At 44.2% G+C, this 21,423-nt stretch overlaps 1 protein-coding gene across 1 annotated transcript; it reads right to left on the minus strand.

Moving 5' to 3' along the window:
* Positions 1–1,534: 1,534 nt before the first annotated feature.
* Positions 1,535–13,212, minus strand: TAGLN3 (transgelin 3). Its single transcript, XM_037378176.1, has 5 exons — positions 12,827–13,212; positions 12,215–12,396; positions 11,203–11,377; positions 5,958–6,060; positions 1,535–1,759 (listed from the first exon to the last, which is right to left on the minus strand). Exons 2-5 carry the CDS (start codon positions 12,392–12,394, stop codon positions 1,618–1,620), a joined length of 600 nt encoding a protein of 199 aa, XP_037234073.1. The 5' UTR covers positions 12,395–12,396; positions 12,827–13,212; the 3' UTR covers positions 1,535–1,617.
* Between the last annotated feature and the right edge of the window lie 8,211 nt (positions 13,213–21,423).

The raw sequence follows: 21,423 nt of genomic DNA on the forward strand, positions 1-21,423 counted from the left end.
ATGTGCCACCGGGCTCCAATCTAGATAGAAGTCACCCTTACCTGCCCAGATATTACATTTTCAGGTCTTCTCTGGAGCCTGGCCTGAGTTGAAGACACCGCCCCACCCCGAGATCAATCGCTGCGTTTCTCTTCCCACTTGCCCGTGGGGAAGAAGCGATTGGGCTTTGGGGGTGAAGCCGGCAGAGATACTTAACGGCATGAAAACCCTGCAAAGAAAACGGCACAAATCCCTCAAGCGTACATGCCATGCAGCTGCAAGGCAACCTGCGCTCGGCTCTTCCACCGACCCTCCAGCGAAGCATCCCAAAACTACCAGCCGCATTTACAGCCCGTCACAGGTGAGCATAACGCTATTTGAACCTGAACTGTGGGCGTTTCTCAGGTCAGAAGCAGCATTCTGGCCCTTCTCTAGTTCTTCTTTTGCATTTAAAACACACCTTGGTTGGCATTTTGTTTGATACAGCATCAACGCTCACAAGGTAAAGCCTGTTCTCAGGTCTGTCTGACAGATTGTCCTTTTGCGGTGAGACACTCCCCGGGTCCGGAGACTTGAGTTTGGGATTTGTGACTGACAGTTGCCAAACGGTGCCTGCACAGCGTCAGGCTCTTCCCCTTTCCTCCTTCTGCCCCCACAGCTGGGACAGCTGACCCCAAGGATATCCCAGACCATATGGCGTCACGGGCGACAACAAAAGCTCAGAGAAAAGGAGGAGGAAGGGGATATGCCTGGGGCAACAAGTAACCACCACAGTGCTGAGGCCCCCGCTTTCTAGGAAGTGGCTAAACGGCTGCCTGCCACTGGGAAATAGGGAATTAATTCCTTATTTTCCTTTGTTTTTCACACACAGGTTCTGCTTTCCCTATTAAACTGATTTTAGCTCGATCCAAAAGTTTGCTGGCTGCAATCAAGCCAGCACACCAGGCCAAGGGAAATCTGAGCTAAACCGGGTGGGACTCCATGGATCAGTCAGCGGATAATGTATCTTTTCTTGTTGGGAAAATACACCGGGCGTGCCTTTAGACAAACACTAAACTGAACACGTAACACAGACTGTAAACACCACAGCAAGGAGCCACTCGGAGAGGGCTCTGGGCTAGAGACAGATCGACCTTCCAAAACATTTAACTCCTTGGCACTGTACCACGTGGTCGCTGGTTTTAATTGCTTTTACCTCTTTTAAATAACGAGTCTAAGAGGCGTCTTTTATTTCTCTTTATTCTTAGGTCAAACGATATCATCACTGAATCGAAGAACGAGGTTACTGGTTGAAATACAAGTGCAGCGTGAGACAAATACAGAAGATAACACTCTGCAAATAAATTAATACAGAATAATTGTCTTTGCATAGTTCAGAAGTGAAAAGTAGGAGGCAGCAGTGCGCACGTGCTGTGAACTGACACACACCACCACGAAAACCCAAGTTCCTAGATGAACTCTGGCAGCTGCAAATAAAACAAACCAAACCAAAAATACCCCAAAACCTTAGAGAGCGCTAACTATTAAAAACCAGGCAGAAAGGGAACTAATGAGCTTTTTTTTTTCTTTTTCTTATTTTTTCTTTTTTTAACAGACCATGCTGCAGAAGGAGTGCTTTCTCTACAGACAGAGATGCTTTTAGATAATCTGCCTTGGCATCCCATAGCCTGTCATACCCGACTGTGATGCTCCTTTGTTGCTGCCCATCTGAAGGCCTATTACGTTCTGTCCCTGACGAAGCTGCTCTTCTGAAAATCCTCGTCGATTCTGCTGTGCTTTCCTGTCCAGATGCACACAAAAAAAGCAATGTACACACATCCCATCATTCTGCGTACGCCCAGAAGATCATGAAAAGCAATCTGAAACTGGCTTATGTTAACAGACGTGCCCCCTGTAATGGAATATTTCATTTGCACCATCCCACGGGCTGGACAATACTGGCTGGGGTAATTCTTTCCTGCAGTTAGTTAGAAGTCACGCTCTAGTCAAACCTACAACACTTCAGGTTTTCACCGTACCGCTTCTTCCAGAACCCCAGGGGACCTCCCCAGCAGCCCTAACAGGTAAAATATTTATGTAGTGCTGCATATGACACACATGATAGGGTTAATTTGTGTTAAGCCCTGTATCTCTTAATAGCTGTAGTTCATGGGATCTTATCAATGAGACGCTTACCTGTGCTGTAATGCAAGTTGATGCCCATCTAGAGCAACAGTACAAATTGGTATAATTTAACTCAGTGGAGTAAATAAGAGCTGAAGGTACCCAGAGGAACAACGGGTCAGAGAAGTGACTTGCTCATTTTCCCAGGGCGAATGATGGTTGCCCGCAGCAAACAATTGCTCTGTTGCCACTTCTAGATGTCTCTCCTCTAAGCAATAGACTTTCCCTTTGCACCTGTGTCTTAACTGTCGGACAGTCCTTTATCTTCTGTCAAAACATACTGACCACTTTTGTTCGGTGTCCCTGGTCTCAAAAGCCCTTTGAATCAATGAACCTTTGTTGGAGTTTAAAAGGAGCCTCTTTTCCCTGAGAACAGCACTGAGGGCCAAAGCAGCGGTTAAGAAGCAGCACAAAAGTTTGTACCCTGCTGCCTTGCGAGAAACTGTTCACCCTGGATTAATCTTCAGTTACACAAGGTGGGAAACCCAAGTAATTTACAAGGGAGAAGGATCAGCCTGTGGCTACCAAATAAGCTGTAAGAGCTGGCGGAGCCCCTTACTGGGGGAGGCTTTCAGTCCACCGGACTCAGCTCCCACCCAGTGCCCATCTTTCTCCCTGCTGCATCTGTTTGTCCTGGGATCAGGTTTCCCTGCGATATGGCATCAGTTTCAGTTCCCCTTTTCCTCCCCACCCCACCGCTAGATGAGAATGCTAGATTAGGCGCCTGCTGTGATTGAAAACCATCAACACGATCCTCTCGGTGAGGGTCCGATCCTGTACTGTGCTGAGCATCCTGGCTCAAGTCCAAAAGAGCACTTCAACTCTTCACTAGGCTCAGGGTGTCCAGGACATCACAGAAGAACCCATGTTGGTATGAAAGCCCAGAAAAGCAGAAAAGTGAGAAAAATCCGCAGGAAACCAGTACCGACCTGTCATTTTTCTGGACGGGTCTCCAGGGTTAGTGTATAGACGAGCCGGGGGCTTACAGGAGCCCGTGGCAGCCTCTGAGGTGCCCCAGCGCTTGCCAGAAAGCACGAGGTTGGGAGGGGGCACGCAGAACCGGCGGGGGCTCAGACAGCAGCCCCCTCACACCGCTGCTTAATTTCTTCTCCAGAACACATACACAGGCACCCAACTACTGCCAGGATCTCCATCAGAGGATGTTTTCAGAACTACTCCTATTACCTAATTGAATCTCAGGTTCACTGTCTGCCTTTATTTTAATTAAAATCCCAGGAACACGGTCTATTATTTTGTTCTGTTTCCTGCTAGAATTTTCAGCTGCGTTGTGGAGTAATTCCACAGAAAGTTGAAAAGTAACTGAACAAAGGAAAAGAAAAAAAAAAAAAAGAAAGAAAAAAGAGAACTGCAAAGAAGAAATAAAAAGAGAGACTAAAGGAAAGCCTGGATATGCTAATACAAGTTGATTACATATACAGTTTGGATCACATGGTGTAATTTTTATCATTCTAAGGACGACATTTAGTACATGATGGTCAGACAGGCAGCACGCACTTACGTTTTGCTTTTAGACAGATGGAAATGGCCTTAACTGAGACTGCAGAAAAAGAGGTGAGGGCAAGTCTGTTCTCAGTATTCTCACTACATCAGGTTCTGTCTGGCCTGTCCGCCACCACCTGGCATCCCCCTGCCCACAAATCGAGCCCACCAGAGCTGTTAATTTTTTGTGCCGACTTTACAGCAGTGCTCACGGTTGCCAGCCCGCAAGGTAACAGCCGTGGCCCCAGGAACCTCACCAGGGTGTGCAAGGAGCAGGGGGTCGGGCCTGGTGGGACCGGGTATGGGAGACACTGGCAATGGAAAGTTAAACATTTTGGCTCAAGTGTGGGGGTATCTCAAGCACTGTAGGTCCCTCCATGGACATCCCTGTTCCCTTTAACTTTGCCTTCTTTCAGGAATCAGCCTGAAAGCCCTGACTCATTAACACTGGGTGGCAATGAGAGGGCTTGGTCTGCCTAGGGGGATGGGTAAGCTACTGAGAAAACAGCTCCTGGTACACAAGATGGTATTTCCTTATAGAAATAACCTCAGTTTTCCTTAAGGCGTTGGCTATAAAATGGTATTTCAGGGGCTGCAATAGTATGGACTGGCTATCCAAGCAGTACGGGCAGGACAAACAGCGAGAAAGGAGGTGATCACATCTTCATTTATGCCAACAAAAACTGTTCCCACCACAATTAAGGGTCCAGATGAAAATTAATTTTTCCATGTAGGCCTTTTGTTTTCATTACATAAAACAAATAAGCCTGTCTGGGTCATAGTGACTTCATGTCTGGTTTAGATTAAAGCATGTAACTAGATTTGAACCCAACTTTAAACCCAATTGTATTCTGCAAATACAAATCTATTTGTGCACTATACTAAGTTAATTTAAACTAATTCTGTATAAAGAATGCATAGGAGTTTGCACTTATTCACCTAAAATTCAAGTCTCCCTTAGCCTCGCTTAAACCAGCTCAAGGTTTAAGACAAACCAAGCAAAGTCGGCTTTACTTCTGCTGAGCCCCACCTAGAGCTCAGACAATTCAAGGAAAGCAAAGACAAGCAGCAGCACTCTCTTCGTTAACGTGCCTCAGACATTTTGGCAGATGGATGGCAGAATCCATGTCAGATGGATGGCAGAATCTCATGTCAATAATATGCCTGAGGGGCAGGAGGGCTAACTTAGGAGGATTTCCTTTTCTTCCTGTCCCTGCTTCTCAGCCTCCCTAGCCAAAATAAATGGAGTTTTAGAGCACATAAACAGCTTTGCCAAGACAGAAAATTCTTCACAGATAACTGGTACTCCCCAAGAAAAAAGGTGACTAGGAAATGAAATCATTTTTTGTTTGATGAACAATGGAAAGAGGCTCATGCCTCCTCTCTGCTCAGTAAAGGGGTCACTGTACGGGGTTTTGCAGACACCCGCGACGGGCTTGTCTTCATTAGTCTTTCTCTCTGTTATCTGACGTGAGGCAAAAGTACACTTTTCCTGCCAGCCACTCTTAGGACACACAAATCTGCATGGCTGCTGCCATTTTCGTTCCCTTTTCTTCGTAAATGGATATAGAGGATTAGCCGAAGCTGCTAAACAGATTACTGTCATCAGAACTGAATTTCCTAAGTATTGTTGCTCTCCTTCTAGTGAATAAAAGTCAGGGATAACATCAGTGGGCAAGAAAATCACGCCTTTTCTTCAGTGATCAGCGTGGGCCCCTCACACAGCAAGACGGATATACCACAAAGGTGCCTGGAGCAGGACGCTGCACTCCTCCCCGGGTGCTCTGCTGAAAGCCACCCACCCAGCAGGGTGCCCCCACACAGATGTCCACACCAACAGAACCTCTAAGAGCCTTGTTCAAAAGGGATGCCTCCAGGAGGCAGTCAGGGCTGGAGCCAGGGGCAACGTGCTCCTTCGTCCTGGTACCAGCAGTGCCGTCCTGGCGCTGGGGCAGGCAGGACACGTAAGGGTGGTGTGATGGGGCTACATAAGGAAAGGCTGCGCTGCGCAGCTCCCACGGGGCTCCTCCCCAGCAGCCCGGGGGCTGTAACTTTAGGCTGACAAGATATCATAAGACGTGCGCCTAGCAGTAATGCTGGTAACTGGGAACCAGCGAAGGGTAGAAAATGTTGCTGCCTGATTAGGTCTTTGCTTCCCTCCTCTAGACTCTGTAGAGAAACCCCCTCCATTACAAGGAAACTTTGGAAAGACTCTTCCCTTCCTTTTCCAATAAATTTCCTTAAAGCATAAAAGGCAGACGATATTACCAGTTTCCCGGGAAGACAGCTCTGAGCAGCTGTGCTTTGGACTTTACCTGTGAAACCAGGATGGGTCCCCTTTGTAGCAGCCGTCATCCTTGGTGACTGCCAAACTGCCTAGAGCCATTAAGGTTCTCTGCACTGCTGCCATGTCCTTCCCTAGAAAGCCAGACAGAGAAATTAATATAAGAAATCCTTGCACAACAAATTGCTTGGCACAATGATAAACAGTCTTATCCAACGTATTAATAAACTCCCTCAGCTGCTCTGCAAAAGTGCATTAATAACATTATAAACACTATTTTACTGTTGCTGAAATGGAGTTAACTGACATGCAAGATCTTATTAAAAGTCATCAAAGGGACAGCTTCAAATCAAAACTTAACAATTCAGACATTTCCAGGTTTCCAGGCCTCTGGCTATTTTAGTGCCTTCCCCCATACTATTTTAAATCCTTCTAGATAATCCTTTTGGCAAAATCCTCTCCTAAGAAGAGACGATTTTTGTGTACAAAGAAGGGTAATATACTCAGTAAAACGTGGCTGGAGGAGAACTGTGTGTTAAATAACAGTGCTGTGTCTCTAGTTTCTTCAGCTGTAAACTGGTAAAAATGATCCCATCATTTAACTCCTGGCAATTCCAGACAGTCCGTGTGCTAACAGAGCTCACAGCAGTCCTGGAGAGCTCCTGTGCAGGTAACTCGTATCAGTCCTTCCCAGTTTAACCATCAAACCACCTCCCAGATCCTTCCTACCAGCTTCCTTTCTCAGGCTGCCAAAAATGGATGCTCTGCAGCTTTGTACCTTCGGTTCCTGCCATCCAGGCCAATGTTCTTCCACTTCTCCCCTATGCTACCTCGCTTCATCTCGCGTTTCAAAAAGTTAGGGCTCATCTCATCTTTGGCTAAGTCAAAGTTACATGTTCGGCCATCACTAATTGTTTAGGTTCCCTCCATAAACAACTGTGAGAGAAAAGCTTCTGAGGGGATGATTTATCCCACCTGCACTCGGTGAGGTCGCCTGTCACTTGCTCAGAGACACGCCTTCCACACCGCTGAAACCTCACCAGGTTTGCAAGAGCGCACCTTACACCTTCGAAATATAAGGCTCATTTTCTATACAGCTTTGCATTTAAAAAATGGCATCCCCTCCTTCCAAAAGGAGGACAATAAATAAATTTTCCTTTTTGGACAACATCTTTTGCTGCTTCCTTCAGTGAATTAAAAAAAAATAAAAAGAACCAAGCAACACACACCCCCCCAAAAAAACCAACAAAGAAAACCCCATCAAAAAAACAAACAAGGAAGACATGGAGATTTTAAAAAAATTAAGGTAGCTCCTTTTTTTCTTGGTTCTTCCCTTGGCATTTTGTCACCTGGTGTAAAAAGGGCAGGGAACATAAAGACATCACAGTCAGACAGACTAACTCATTACCCAATCCAGACATATCAATTTTCGGAAAACTTTCTAGCAAAAATGAGTTGCAGCACGTATTTCCAATTGTGTAAGGTGGTAAGTTGCTGGAAATCTCTTTTTGCCTCTCCCTTTGTCTGAAATCCTTCCGTGTTTCTATGACTCCCCTCCTTTTCATTCTCTTCCAGTTCCTCCTCTTTCCTAAAATAATTTCTCTAGTTAACAGATCTGATTTCGACTGTAAGTTTTTCACATGGGAAAATAAGTAATTCATAAAAACATGAGATACTAGAGACATGATGATGATGATAACAGATTTCAAAAATACCTCCAGTGGACCAATACTAATGAAAATCACTGTAGGCCAGCTGAGTGTCTAGGGGAGCGAGCACTGCACATTTGGTGTTTATGTTTATGCATCACCCTGATTACGGGCAGATGCAGTTCAGGACTTTTGGTTCATACAAACCTAAACGTGTAACGCACCGGCTGAGGTGAGGAAGACACCCTAAAACTGAAAACATTTAGCAGCTTCCAACTGTAGCTGTCATACAGCCTATTAAAGCTTCTAGCAACCCTATCTGCAGGGGACCGTTTGCTCCGAAAACCAATTGTCAGCCATCCGGAATCCTCGTTTTCCTGTATTTGGTAACACAAACTGCATTAGATGGGGTCCTCGCTTAAGAGGGCAGCTGAAGACCCGACATCGCACACGCGCACGTACACAGGGGCACATGGAAGAGCGCGAGGCAGCAGCACTCCGAGCTCCCCAAAGCAGCAGATGTACCATATGCTGTAACAGATGCCACATACAACGTCCTTGGGATGCCTCCCATATAACGAGGAGCGCGGTGACTGCCTGGGATGAAGAGGGATGTGAAGAAGGATTTAAAAGCGAATGAGCTGAATAATGATGGCAAGCACAGAAAAAAAAAAAAAAAAAAGAAAAACGAAACAAAGGACGGGTAGCAAACTATGACGATCAGCCTCGCAGAGCCATCTGGCAGCTCCCCCCGCTCTGCACTCGGCTCTGCTTTATTTGTCAGTGGTGAGTGGGAGACGCTGGAGGGGAAAAACAGACCGAGTGGGAGCCAAGTGCCACGTGACAAAACAAAGCCACGGCTACGGCCCTGTGTCACACAGCCTCCTCGCTGCGTATGAGGGGTGCTGCGGGTGGGAGAAGACCCCAAAGCCATGTGGTCTTATGACATCTGCCCCCTCCCAGAGAAGGGTGCGAGGGGCTCGATGGTCAGCGGAAAAATTTTACATTTCCAGGGAGAAAGTCACCTAACGCTGCAGCCAGGTGACAGAAGGGATCATACACACTCCCCGAAGCCAGGCTTGACTCTGGCATTGCAGAAAATTGCGGTCAGTGCCTCTCCTCAGCTCCTTCATTGACAGCTACGTGGGCTGCCTGCCCGGCCCCCAGCCTCAGCCTCCCTGAATCACGCTGCAGGGACCCACGCCGACAGCGCTTCTCCTGCATCTTCAGTATCCTCTGCAGCGTGCTTTGAATAGCACAGCCTCGTAGAGGATCTTGGCACTGCCTGACCAAGGAGGAAGGGACCTCTGCTCGCTCCTTGTGCTAAGCCTTTCTCTTTGGGGGAAACCTGGCTGGAAGGCTGCCTTCTCCAGGTCAAGAAAGGGGAAGGTTCAAACCCAAAGATGGAGAATTGATCTGCGTCGTATTCCTGAAATGCCTTTCTGTAAAGGTTGAACAAGTACCCAGAGGTACAGCTGCCTCTTGCCTGCCTGGAAATATACAGGGGAGAGATTTGTAAAAACCACAGTGAACACAGTATCTTAGGCATGGATTAGGGAAAGCTGCTCAGCATTTATGTAAGAAAGGACCAAAAGAGAGGTGATACTTCTCCTGGACCAAGAAGTCACAGAGATGCAGAAAAATGCACCAGATGGACTGAGTGAGTTTGAAACAGCCAACAGCAGATTGCATCCTAAAACATTTTCATTAATCATTACTAAGAATTACAAAGCAAAAGCTCTAGGAAAACAATTAGTGCCAGAGAAAAGCTGTTTTTCAGTCACACATACTTTTCTTTCCCTATAAACATACGTTGACATCTCTTTCTAAAGAGGTTACGGTGTGAGGTATAGGAGTGCTGTAATTAGGAAACTGTGAAAAAGAGACTGTCCTTTCTGTCCAGCTAATGCATCCAGGTTCAGACAATTCAGCCCTGAAGCAGCACGGATGCCAGAGGTCAGAGCTATGGTTAGACATAAAAAGCTTGCAATGACTCACTGCTGGAGAGACATACTGTTTCATCTCAGCACTGAAATGAGCAGCAGGACGGATGAAAAGGGAGTGGGAAAGTGAGGAGACACAGATTAGTTTCGGGAAGTCCTAAAATAACAGCGGAGAAGAGTCTTGTATGTCTCCTTCCTAGGTTCCCGTCTTCTGGAAGTTACCAGCTTTTTTTCCTTACATCTGTTGAAAGAAGGTGATGAGTGAAAGGAAATGAGGAGAGAGCCACCATCATTAGGAGCTTTTTGTCTTCAAAGCAAGGCCTTTTCATTGTAAGGATCGTTGTACCATACTTGCATTTGCATGGTGTGAAGCCGTTATGAAATGCAAAAGACTGCAAAGAACAGCATCTGCAACGAGCTATTATCATCCCTTACAAGATAGATGGAGCTTCTCTTTCAACAATCTGCTAGGCTGCCGGCAGGAGGGTGTTACTCCAGGGAAGCAAAAATCCCTTAAATTTAAGACATTTAAAGGGAGAGCGGATGAAACACTAAAGACTGGATGGGAAGAAAAAATCCTGCCCTTGTGCCCAAAGGCAGGACTTGTCAAGCAAATCCTGAAAACCCTCAGAACATTACAGATCCCAGCAACTCTGGCAGTCAGCGTACCCTTCCCTTCTAACCCACGCATGAAGAGCTCCCCAGTCTCCCCCTCCTCGAGCTGTCCTCCAAAGCAGTAAGCTCTTCCACGTATCCTGACGAATAGACGCCACTATTTTTGCTCCGTGTGTGGTCCCACACAAACTACGCTGACCAGTTTTCCCAGTGGCTTGTTCTCTTCTCTCCACTGTTTCATGCTCACGGCAGATCCTGACCCTTTCACTACCCTGCAGCTGTCCCCGCTCTGAGCCTCCACACAAAGCGTTCTGCATCACCTTGCCCGGAGAGACGCAGGGTATACAGTGCCTTTGGTTAGAGCACCGGGAAGGGATGCAGCACCACAGAAGTGGGCAAAACCAGCCACTCAAATGCACAAATGACTCAGCTCTTCAGGAACTAGAACGCTCAGTTTCCATTTTGAGCACGGGATGGAGATGGCCTTCACCCGGCTTTAGTGCAAAACCCCAGGGGTACTCTGGATTTTTTTGCTGTTGCCATAGTGACCTTTCCTAAAAGACTGTATCCTTAGAGAGAGATGCTCAGCTAACATGGTGTTAGCAGTGAGTTTTGCTTCTTGCTAGTCATAAATGAGTCCTCATAAGCTTCACAGAGGCATAGATGCTCCTGGGAATGCATTTTATAGCTCTAATTTAAGCTTTGCTTATAATTTGAAAACAGCAATAAAATCTCCTCATCAGAAAATAAAGGGTTTCTATATTTGCTATTAGAAGCCATTTACTTGGAAATCATTAGCATTTGTTTTATTAGGTCTGTGGATTTCTATCAGAATGATGGGCTTTGGGGTAACACATGAGCCTGGAAAGGGCTCCGGCTGCCCTCAGGGTAGTATAAATCCCTCAGAGGAGATAACGCATCACCGGAAGAACATGGTAATGAGGTAAGGCAAACAGAAACAAAAGATGATTACATTAAGGAATATGCCTTAGACAAAATGCACTGTTGCAATACGTCAAAGCAAAATAAAATGAAGACTGCAAGCTGTCTTCCAGTTTATTACTTTTACCTTCCCATAAATCCACTGTCTGGAAAATATCTGTTGTTCGTACTCCGTAGATTTCAGCAGCTTTTAAGAACTGAGAAATTTGCTCCATCTGCTTGAAAGCCATTTTTGATTCAGAGATCTTTGCAATGGGCTCATTTCCCTTTGGATGCAAACTGTTTATTAACTTGCATAACAGCTGAGAGAGAAATTAGAGAGAGAAACAAAATTACAAAGCAGTTACCAAACTGGAAGTCAATTTCCACACGTGAAATGATGCTGCAAAATGCTTTTGACCAGGTCAGTTTCTGTCAGGGACATGATTTCTTCAGTTGAAAACAAAGAAGTGAACTGATAATAATAAAAGTGTATTATAAATGCATTAAAGCTTTCATTAACTGATGGCAATAGCCCGACCAGATAAATCCTAATCTGCTAGAAACAACAAAGCAATCACTGGTAAAGGTTATATAACAACTGACAGAGAAGAAGCCACAAGCCCGAGCCAAAAAAATAAGCAATATCAATTGAAATATTGTTAAAGTCACTTTGGCAGAGATTCAATGATTAGCGTATTCTTACAGCCCACTGCAAACAGCAGCATCTGCCTGTTGTTCAATAAACCAATGGAATATAATGTTTTAGCTACAGAATTATTCCGAAGAAGAAAACCGTTATGACATAACCCAATCCTTCAGATTTTCTGTCTCTCTTCGCCTTTCCCTGTAAAGACTGTTTGTTTCTTAAAGAGAAAAGTATACTTTTAAAACAGATCTCATTTAACTGTATCAGATGCTGAAGGAATGAGTCATACTCATATGTAACATGCATGACTCATAAGAATCAGAAGTACCGTGCACTCGTAAAATAATTATCTTCTGAGATTAGGACTCCTGGTCAAAGGGAAATAAATCAGATGCTGATATCTATTTCTGCACTGGCTATGAGTTCTGACCAGTTTAGCTGCATCAAGACAGAAAATAAGGACACTGTGCATATAGACACATGCAAGTACGTAACTGGACAAAACACTTACCGTTCCATCCATCAACCAAGTCTGAAAATGTTGCCTTCCAGGAGGAGGGTGCTCTATCTGCTCTCCACACTGTACAACAATCCAGTTCACCAGCCTAGACTCTAATTCCGGGTCATATTTCTGTTCAATCTTTTCCTGAACTTCTCGGCTTAAGCCATAGCTTGGTCCTCTGTTAGCCATCTCTGGAACGAAAGCAGAACTTACTTGGTGGGTAGAGTCCTGATCTGCGGCTTTGAAGTACGCACCGGAGAATTAAATATTAAAAGAGTGAGCAGCCTGCCCTATACGTTAGGCAGTTGAACAGATGTTCATCAACACTGAAAGTAACTGTATGGCACTGGTTATAACTGTTCTGCAGAACAGGGGAGGGATCAGCGAGGGAATATCCTTTTCCAAAAGCACAAATCAGCTACAACATTCTTTTAAAAAAAAAAAAGAAGGTAAAAAACAGCAGCCCCCCCCCCCAAAAAAAAACAAAAGCAGCAAAGCAAGATTTAAAACACAGCAGGTTTTAAAGAGAAGCTTCTGCTATGATGACAGAGAATACAATAAGAGTTCTCAGATCAATGTTAAAGCTGCCTGCAAATCCAAAAGCACTTTAAATTTGCCTACCTAATACTTGCTAATAAGGAGGAGGTTGTACATGGGCACTCGAGCAATCCGATTAAAGATGCAGTCAGGGTCTTCCTCAGCTGAGATGCAGGGATGGATATCCAGCGACCAGCAAACCGAAAAGCCTTGATGAATTTAAGAGACGGAGGCTGCCACAATGCCCTGCTGCTGCTGCAGCATCGTGGTTTGAAGAACAGTGTATTGATTTGATTTTCCTCACATATGAGGAGGGTCAAAGCAGGGGCGTTGCTAAGAGCCATTCAAGGGGCCTGCCTACTCAGTCACAGCCTGGGGATCCTGTTTATGTCACCCATCTGCAGTCTGTTTTCATGCATGTTTCCTCAGCCCCGTGCTGTTCACACTACAGCCTCAGTTTTACTCCACCTAGTCTGCATCAACCCAAACTGCAGCAAGCATCCCAGTGCCAGATAGTTAGAAACACAAACAGAGGCACTTCACCAGCTCTGTTAAAGGAAGGTAACAGAAATTACTACACATGTCGTTTGTTTTTAATCACAAAGCAGGAGCAAAACCTTTTTCTCCCTGTTCTGCATCACAATGCTAACAGGCTTAGAGCGTGAAAAACAACGTCTCCTCTTCCCTGTTCAAGTGCTGATAAAAAGTTTCAACAAGGGGGCAACAGGAGAAAAAGTCAAGGAAGAGAAGGCCGGTAGCAGAATATTATTATCACCCTATCATTAGTATATATTAGGCTATCAAATAGCGCAACAGCGTCCCAGGAAAGCCACTTGCACCACTAAAACAAAGGGGAAATCACCAAAAACTAGCAAACCTACAATAAAAGCACAAGGATCGTATTTTCTGCTGGGATGAGTCAGCATACCTTCAGTGACAGCAAGGGAGCTATGCCCATGTACGGCAGCTTAAATTTTGATTATACCACTGCAGTGGTGGGAGGGGAGAGAAGGCAAGTTAAGACAAGAGACTCTTCTTCTGGTCTGACTTGTACAGATTTCTCCTTTATGAAATAAAATCATTTTGCTCCTCTCCGAGTTGCACCAGACTTTCTCAAACATCTTTTGTCCATGCTGTATTATCCACCCTGCTACGAAACAGTTGCCTTTTGGCAAATGATTCATGTTCAGCTTAATATGACAGGAGGTTAATAAACCTGAGGTGGATTCACAATCAGCTTTGCCAACAAAAGGCCGCCTGCTGCATTTAAAAGGAAAAGGAAGAGGGAAAGGAATACAGCTCCTTGTGTATTTACCTGATAATGGTCTCTTCATCCATTACTTTTCCATTTTAAGACCATGAATTCTCAGATTTATATTGCTTTGGATGCTGCTGGGCTCGAGCAGACTCAAGAGATGAAAAATTTAATAGATGACCTCATTTATTGTTGTCCTCCACAGACATTTCATTTAGTGCTTTCTCTTCTCTGCACTGGTAGTTTAAAAACCCTATGAAACATCAGATTACATAACTCGGAGCATGCTACGTGACAGGGCCACCACTCGAGCACTTTCCGTCCCAGCGAACGCGCTGTTGAAGGCACAGCAAACGCACAAGGCACTGAGACTGCGAGCCAGGCCGAGGGGTCAGAGGAGGACTACGCTGCAGCTGCAACAGGGAAAGGCAGTACGTGAGCTGGACGTCCTTTCCATTCAAGCAACTGTTACGGGCCAGGCCTTACACTCTTCGGCCAGTGCCACAAAGAATAAGAAGCTTTATTTTGCACTTTCAGATCTTTTTGCGTTCTTCTGTTTGGAAGGGAGCTACCTGGGTTGCTTGGCTGTTTCTGGTCACACCAGGGCGTGCAGTGCTCACCGGCGATGAGATTTCATGAAAGCCACTTACCTTTGCATCAGCCTCTGACCCCCTTTCCTAACTTGGGGGCAGGAACAGGTAATTTAACTCTCCTAAACCGCAGAGCAGAGGTCTTACCCTTCACAGATGTTGGCTACACGACCTGTTCTCCAGGCACCATTCCATACTGTGAAAGCTGAAAGGCAAAGCTTGTCCAACGGTATCAATTTTTAATAAGTCTTCGAAAACCAGGAAAGCTGCAGAGGATTGGAAAGATGCCAGCTCCCCACCAATATTTCCAAAGTACCCGTAATCAAATCATAAGCCTGCCTCTGTGCCATCAATCCTGGGAAAAACAATGGAATGATTTTTTTTTTTTTTTAAAGTGATAGTGTTGATGCAATTTGCTAAAAGCTCTGTAATACATTAGAGTAGGCTACTGCACGACACATTAACCAGGGAACGAAACTGATTCTGAAACAACATGACATATTAAAGAGAATAAAGCTGGCTAACTAGTAGGTCCTACAGCATGACTGTAACTGAAAAAAATCATTAATGATTGTACATATTTTTATTCAGTTTGTACACAAATGTGTTCCCAGCCCCAAACCATTTAATATGTTATTAGGAGTCACAAAAGAGATGTTCAGACTCCTAAGAAGACTCCAGCTCATGCAAGCTGTGATGAGTAAACAACAAAGAAAACTCCTTGAAAGCAGGCAAAAACGTGTCTCATGGCAGCCAAAGCTAGCCACAAACAGAAAAGTGCTTTTTAGAACGTAGCACTCTGTCCTACAGAAAAGCAGATGTTAGAAAAAACCCGAGAGTGTGATGGAAGATAAGCAGGTGGGCACAGATGCTGGGTAAAACACTGCGACTGGGAGGCTAGGCTAAATAAAACGTGGGAGGTACAACAGCAACGGGACTATCACACCCAGTTCTGACAATCAGTCTCCACAAGAAAGTGGTGAAAGAATGACGGAAATTCAGATAGTCGCTCCAGTAACCGGAGGATTGAAAATGAGTCTTTACAGTAATCAATTCAGAAGAATTATCTGTTTAGCTCACCAAAACCAGAAGTTAAGAAATGGCAAGCCCGTGTGGCCACAAAGCCAAGAAGAACTGAAGAAACTCAAGCTTCTTCTGCTGGACACAAGCATATTAAAGCCTGATGGCTAGAAATGTGATGTGGGAGAAAGGGGCAGGTTTTCAGCAGCAAAGGTACTACCATTAGAACACTTTATCTACTTGCTTCCGAGGGGTTTTGTGCTCTTACTTTTCTTGATAACGCAAGATTGGAACTTATGACTAAAAATAAGAGATGAAGCTTGAATTCTTGAGGTAGGATTTCATGCTCGCAAGCACTATGGCTCATCTTAAGCTTTCAGATAACCACAACATTACCCTACAAATATAAAATTTTTGTAAATCTATAAACAAACGCTGCTTACAACAACAAAACCGGTATTAATTACCTCACTACCCATTTAGAGCCAGGGTAACTCGACAGCTTTCAATGTCTTCCAACTGGAACAGAGAGGGAAAAGTAAAACTTATCCTGCTACGGAGCAACCCTTAACCTTTTCATTCGCTGTTTGGCAATTCACTCCTTAGAAAGAGCCTGGCAATTCAGCCACCCCAAAGCACCATTTTTCAAAGTACGCTGCGTCAACTCCCATCAGACAAAGCTATCCAGCAATTAGAATAACTGGGAAGTCCAGGCTCCATTTCCATGGTCCACCACAGGGCAATAATGGACCTTTCATAATTAAATTTTTAAAAAATTACAACATTTTCTAAAGCCATAAAACTGTTCACAGCACCTCCCTTCACAAGGAAACTTCCGAAGGGCTCCTGAAAGGTACTCCCTGCACACAGGCCTGTGTCATGATGTCACATTTTCTAGAGCTGCACAGAGGACGCCAAGGTTCGACACAAGCTCAGCGCAAGTACAGGGCCTTCTTCAGGGAGCGGCAAGGCCATGTAAGTGCTCTGCAGACCCTTTGTTTTATTCACAGCCTTGCTCTGTCGTAAGATCCCTGGAGATGTTCTACGCAAGAGAACCAGTCAGACTAGGGGGAAAAAAGCAGCCAGTGGAACACTGCCATCTTTTAACTCTGCAAACCAGAGATATCAGAACCAGGAGACAACATGCATTTGAAAAATTCTAACTTCCCCATCGATTTGAAATCTAAAATCTAAAAAGACAGAAAGTGCTAACTGAAGCAGGTATCTTCTCTTCAACCTGCAAAAGGGTTTCTTTGCCAGCTCTGAAGATGTTAAACCCCAAGCAAGCACGTGGTTTGAACACCTCAAAATTAGGATTAAAAGCGAAGTAATTCACGAAGGACCTTCCCGTTTGTGGGACTGAACAGAATGCGCTGACACTGCGGTCTGCAGACCAAGGCAGCTCCTAAGGCTGCCATGACCAGAAGTGCTCCTGAGATGCCAAAGTCATTGACCACCTTCCAGGCAACCTGCCAGCAGAAGCAGTTACCACTCACCACTGGAAACCAATTCCTGTGGATATAATTGCCAGCATTCCTGATATTCAAGATGACCTTTGAGGTAAATTGTGCTTTTTAATTCTCAGGATCTTTTAAGTCTTGTGCTGAATTGACAGACTCATTGAAAGCAAACCAATGCATGTCATCGTATCAGGTTTTTTATCTGTCCCCAACAAAAACAATACCTTTTGAGAATTACTTTGGTTTGAAAATTACGCATTGCAATACACATTTACCAGCAGAACAGAAAAGTAGTAACACCATTATTTCACTGAAACATACATCAAAACAGATGGCAAGATTTACAAACAAACAAACAAACAAGATCAAACCCCCTAACTAAATGCTGCTTCTTATGACTAGGAAGTTAATTTTGCTGTCAGGGACTTTTTTCAATAGCTACTGTCCTTCGGGACTAGCACACTCCGGCACACTTTCTGCCAGTAAGCCATATTCAACACAGAACAAAATCTTCAACCAGGAAGATTCTCCTAAGGCCCAGACCCGATGCCAGGCAGCCCGTGTCCTTCAGGGATTGCTTTTCTAGGACCAAAGTCCAGGCAGGCCATTAACATCGCTCCAACCTTTAAGTGTGCTACTGTCGGCATACCTTTGCCACAGCTACGAGCACCTGCTTCCACCCTGACAGGCAGCAGTGACCTTCTCATGTTGCCACGTGGGAGGCAAGCGGACAACGTGGTACAGGTCAGAAGGCCCAAAAAGAACGCAACCTTCCACGTGCTAGCCTAAAAACATTTTAATTTTGTATTTCAGTTTCAGGACCAAGTCACTGGAAGTTTTAGCAGCTGTCATGTGCTTTTCATTCCAAATATAAATGCAGAGTGAGTTGCAGCTTCTTGCCAAAACCAAATCAAGACACTGCAGCCGGCTAAGAACATGTCCATTCCTCACCCGTGAGCAGATCACAAACTACAATTACTGTGTCGTATGGAGGATGCCCATTTCTCTGTAATGGAATAGAAGCATTGGACCATACAGCGTACATACGCAGGACGTGAAAGACAGAGTACAAGGTCAAGTCTGCAACTAGACTGCAGCAGGTCCTGTAATTTCGATTTATGCGTAACACGGCCAACGCTGTAACTAACGTTCTTCCGTTCAGGGCATATAGATAATGAAGGGAGATGAGGTCCTACAGTTACAAAGTAAATCTCAGCTATAAAAACTGACCTACGAGCAGTGAATCTGCGCAGTGTATTTTTTGACTGTCATCTCTGTCTCCTCTTCCCAACCATTACAGTAATCTCTTCCCCCAGAAAACACCTGCCAGGAGAAAAGCGACAGTGGCATTAAAACCATGTGCGTAGCAAGTTGCCTGCTACCAAACAGAATAGCTGAGCAGCCCCTGCCTTTCCTGTTCCTGCTTGGCAAGGGTGGAAGGGCAAGCATGTGCAATCATTTTGGTATTTCTGTATGCATTCCTTATGCAGCTGTTGAATTTTCACCAAGCTTTAGTGAAATTCTACATTCTCACACATCTGACTGAGTTTGCACATCAGCTCAAAGCAGAGATCGCTGATTTTAGAGACAGGTGAAACATGTAACTCTTCTAATTCCAGGGGAGCCTTTAACATAATTTTTTAGCATTATAAAAAAAGAAATAATATCTGAACGGGCCTCTCTAAAACAGCACAGCTGAGTAACTTAAAACCAAGGAAGTTCAAACCTCATTATTCCCCAGGACATTATTTTCTCTGCCACCTCCCCCCACCCCCCAGAGAAGGGGATAGCAGTCAAGAAGAAGCAACAAGCACAGACCTAATGCAGCGCTCTGACCAAGGCACTGGTTCAGAACACGTTGTCACTTTGTACTGCAGTACCACACTTCAGCAGCTGCTGACACACAGCTGCTTGAAAGTCTCTCTCTAAGCACGTTTTAATTTGGTATGAAAATATGGCACCATAAATCTTGTAGCCCCATTGAATAACAGTATGTCCAAGAGAGCACGTAATCAAAATTAACATAAAAATGAAACAGCAGGAGGCAGTTCTTGTAAGGCCTCTCCAGCTACTTTTCTTTGTGAACACTGCTTTGTTTGCATGTAGTGTTGAGGCAAGACAAAATAAGTTAGCTAAACTGAACCTACATGAAACACTTAATAGCATTTAACAAAAAAAAAAAACCCCAAAAAACCAAAGCCACCCAATCCAGCTGAAGTGTGTAATATAAAGCCAAATGAGAAGAGACAGAACAAGTAGAATACTTGGCAAGATAAAAATACCTGTCTATAAAACCATCTATAAAGTACAGCTTAATATACACAGAATAAGAGCACTTGTTTGTTAGGAAACAAGTTGAATAAACTTTAGAGACTCTTTCAGCGTATACTGGTCTATTGCAGAATTCAATCCCAAACACGGGAAAACATGCCTCATCATTTGCTTCCTTTTGAGAAGGCAAAATAGTTTGTTTCACAAGTTAAATCCCAAGTAGTTTGATTTCACAACAGATCTGAAATGAAAATGTTGGTAAGGACTAGTGACAGTCAAGGCCAGCTGGTAATGCTTTTGTTTCTTTTTAATGAAGACTATTATCTGCTTCTTTGGTATTATATGCTAATTAAGCTTCCTGCCTAGCTATAAATGTTTTTTGTTATTTACTTATGAAACTTGAATGACTAAAACTCCCCAGCAGGACACTATGTATTTTAAGCATTACATGTAAGACAAATACCTTGAGGTGCCTATTCAACTAGTATTGTTTGATCAAAAAATCAACAACACGAGGAGCAGAGTTGCTCGGTTAGTATCCAGAACTTACTTGCCAGCCCCAACACGTCCCTACTACACTCAGTGACAGATGAGCCCAGAGGTGATTTGCAGGCCTGCCAAAAGTGAGAGACAATGAGAACGCTAACAACTTAGAGCTAAGGGTGCTAGTGAAAATAATTAACTGTAAATTAAGGTATTCTGACAAAACCAACCCCCATAAGCAGCACAAGTAGAGCTGGTAAATTTGAAAGCATAAGAACACCGATCATTTCGTGTGAATCACGCTTACTGCTGAAGAAATGTACATTGTATATTCACAAAATACTTTGTATTTGGCAGCAAATTAGAAGTCCATAAAAAAAGGGAAAAAAATCCAGAACATGAGAATTCATTACAAAGGATTTTAAGAATTTGCACCATGCAGACCTTTCCAAATGTGTCATACCCTAGTAATACAGTATTTCTAGGGAGGAAAGAAATACTTGGTTTTAATCACGACTAATACTGACATTAATTCACTACTTGGTTTTAATCATGACTAATACTGACATTAATTCACTATAAGGCATCTACTGGCAAAGATGAAAGAGATGCCACAGGCATTAACTCAGGGGACAAAACATAGTACCGAATCGAATGGCACCATAATATGTATTACATTATTCAAGACTGTCAAAACTTCCTGAGAGGTCAAGAGCTAGTCGCTGGTAGGATGTAAATCTCTCCGGTTATCATCTATCCCTTCTTGCAGGCAACTGAACATGCAGAGTTGACAGCAATCAAAATGTTGCTGACTTCCAGCATGGACATAAGGAAAAAGCTATGCTTGCAAAGAGAAATACCAATGGAAGTACTGGGGCAAAGGTAGAGGAAAAAGTCTGACTACATAATGCCTACCTCAGAGCCACCTCTTCATATTTAAGGAATATAGACTGAATTTAGAAAATGGTAAGCAAACACAGAGAGAAGGGCACTAGGATTCACTGAAGCTCAAAACACTACCTGGAATACCGCCTCTATGAAGAAAGCATCATCTCTGCCTTTGCATTGACACTTTACGTAGCACATTTTGGGTACACCTGTAACATAAATGCTACCACTAATCTCCATTTACCAAGCAGAGAAGGAAAACAGAACTACAAAACAAGTGGCAAAAAACACCAAACCTCCCTGGGACAAAGTTTCAGTATGCTGTGGTAGGAGCAACCGACGATGCAGCTTTATATCCTCAACAATTGCATCAACCCTGCTGTGCTGCCTTTTCCCACCTAATGTTATTACAGTAGAATAATGGGGCGGGGGGGAAGCTCCCTCCCACCATAAAAAAAACAAACCCCAACCCTGAAAACTACTTGCCCAGCTGCTCCCCTTCACATTTATTTTCAGCTATCTTGCTCTACGGCATTGTAACAAAAAGACCTTACCCATAAAATATCAATTATTTAATAAAAGCTAAGGTGAAGCTCGCTAGTTTATGCAGGCATATAAAGACTTCTCCCTGTCTGAAGTATTACAGGTAAATCGAACGTTTATCAGTATAACTCCCAATTAAAAACAAAATAGCTCAAATCTTCTCCACTACTG

Source organism: Falco rusticolus, chromosome 2 (genome assembly GCF_015220075.1).
Source record: "Falco rusticolus isolate bFalRus1 chromosome 2, bFalRus1.pri, whole genome shotgun sequence".
In the NCBI taxonomy this organism is placed as follows: domain Eukaryota; kingdom Metazoa; phylum Chordata; class Aves; order Falconiformes; family Falconidae; genus Falco; species Falco rusticolus.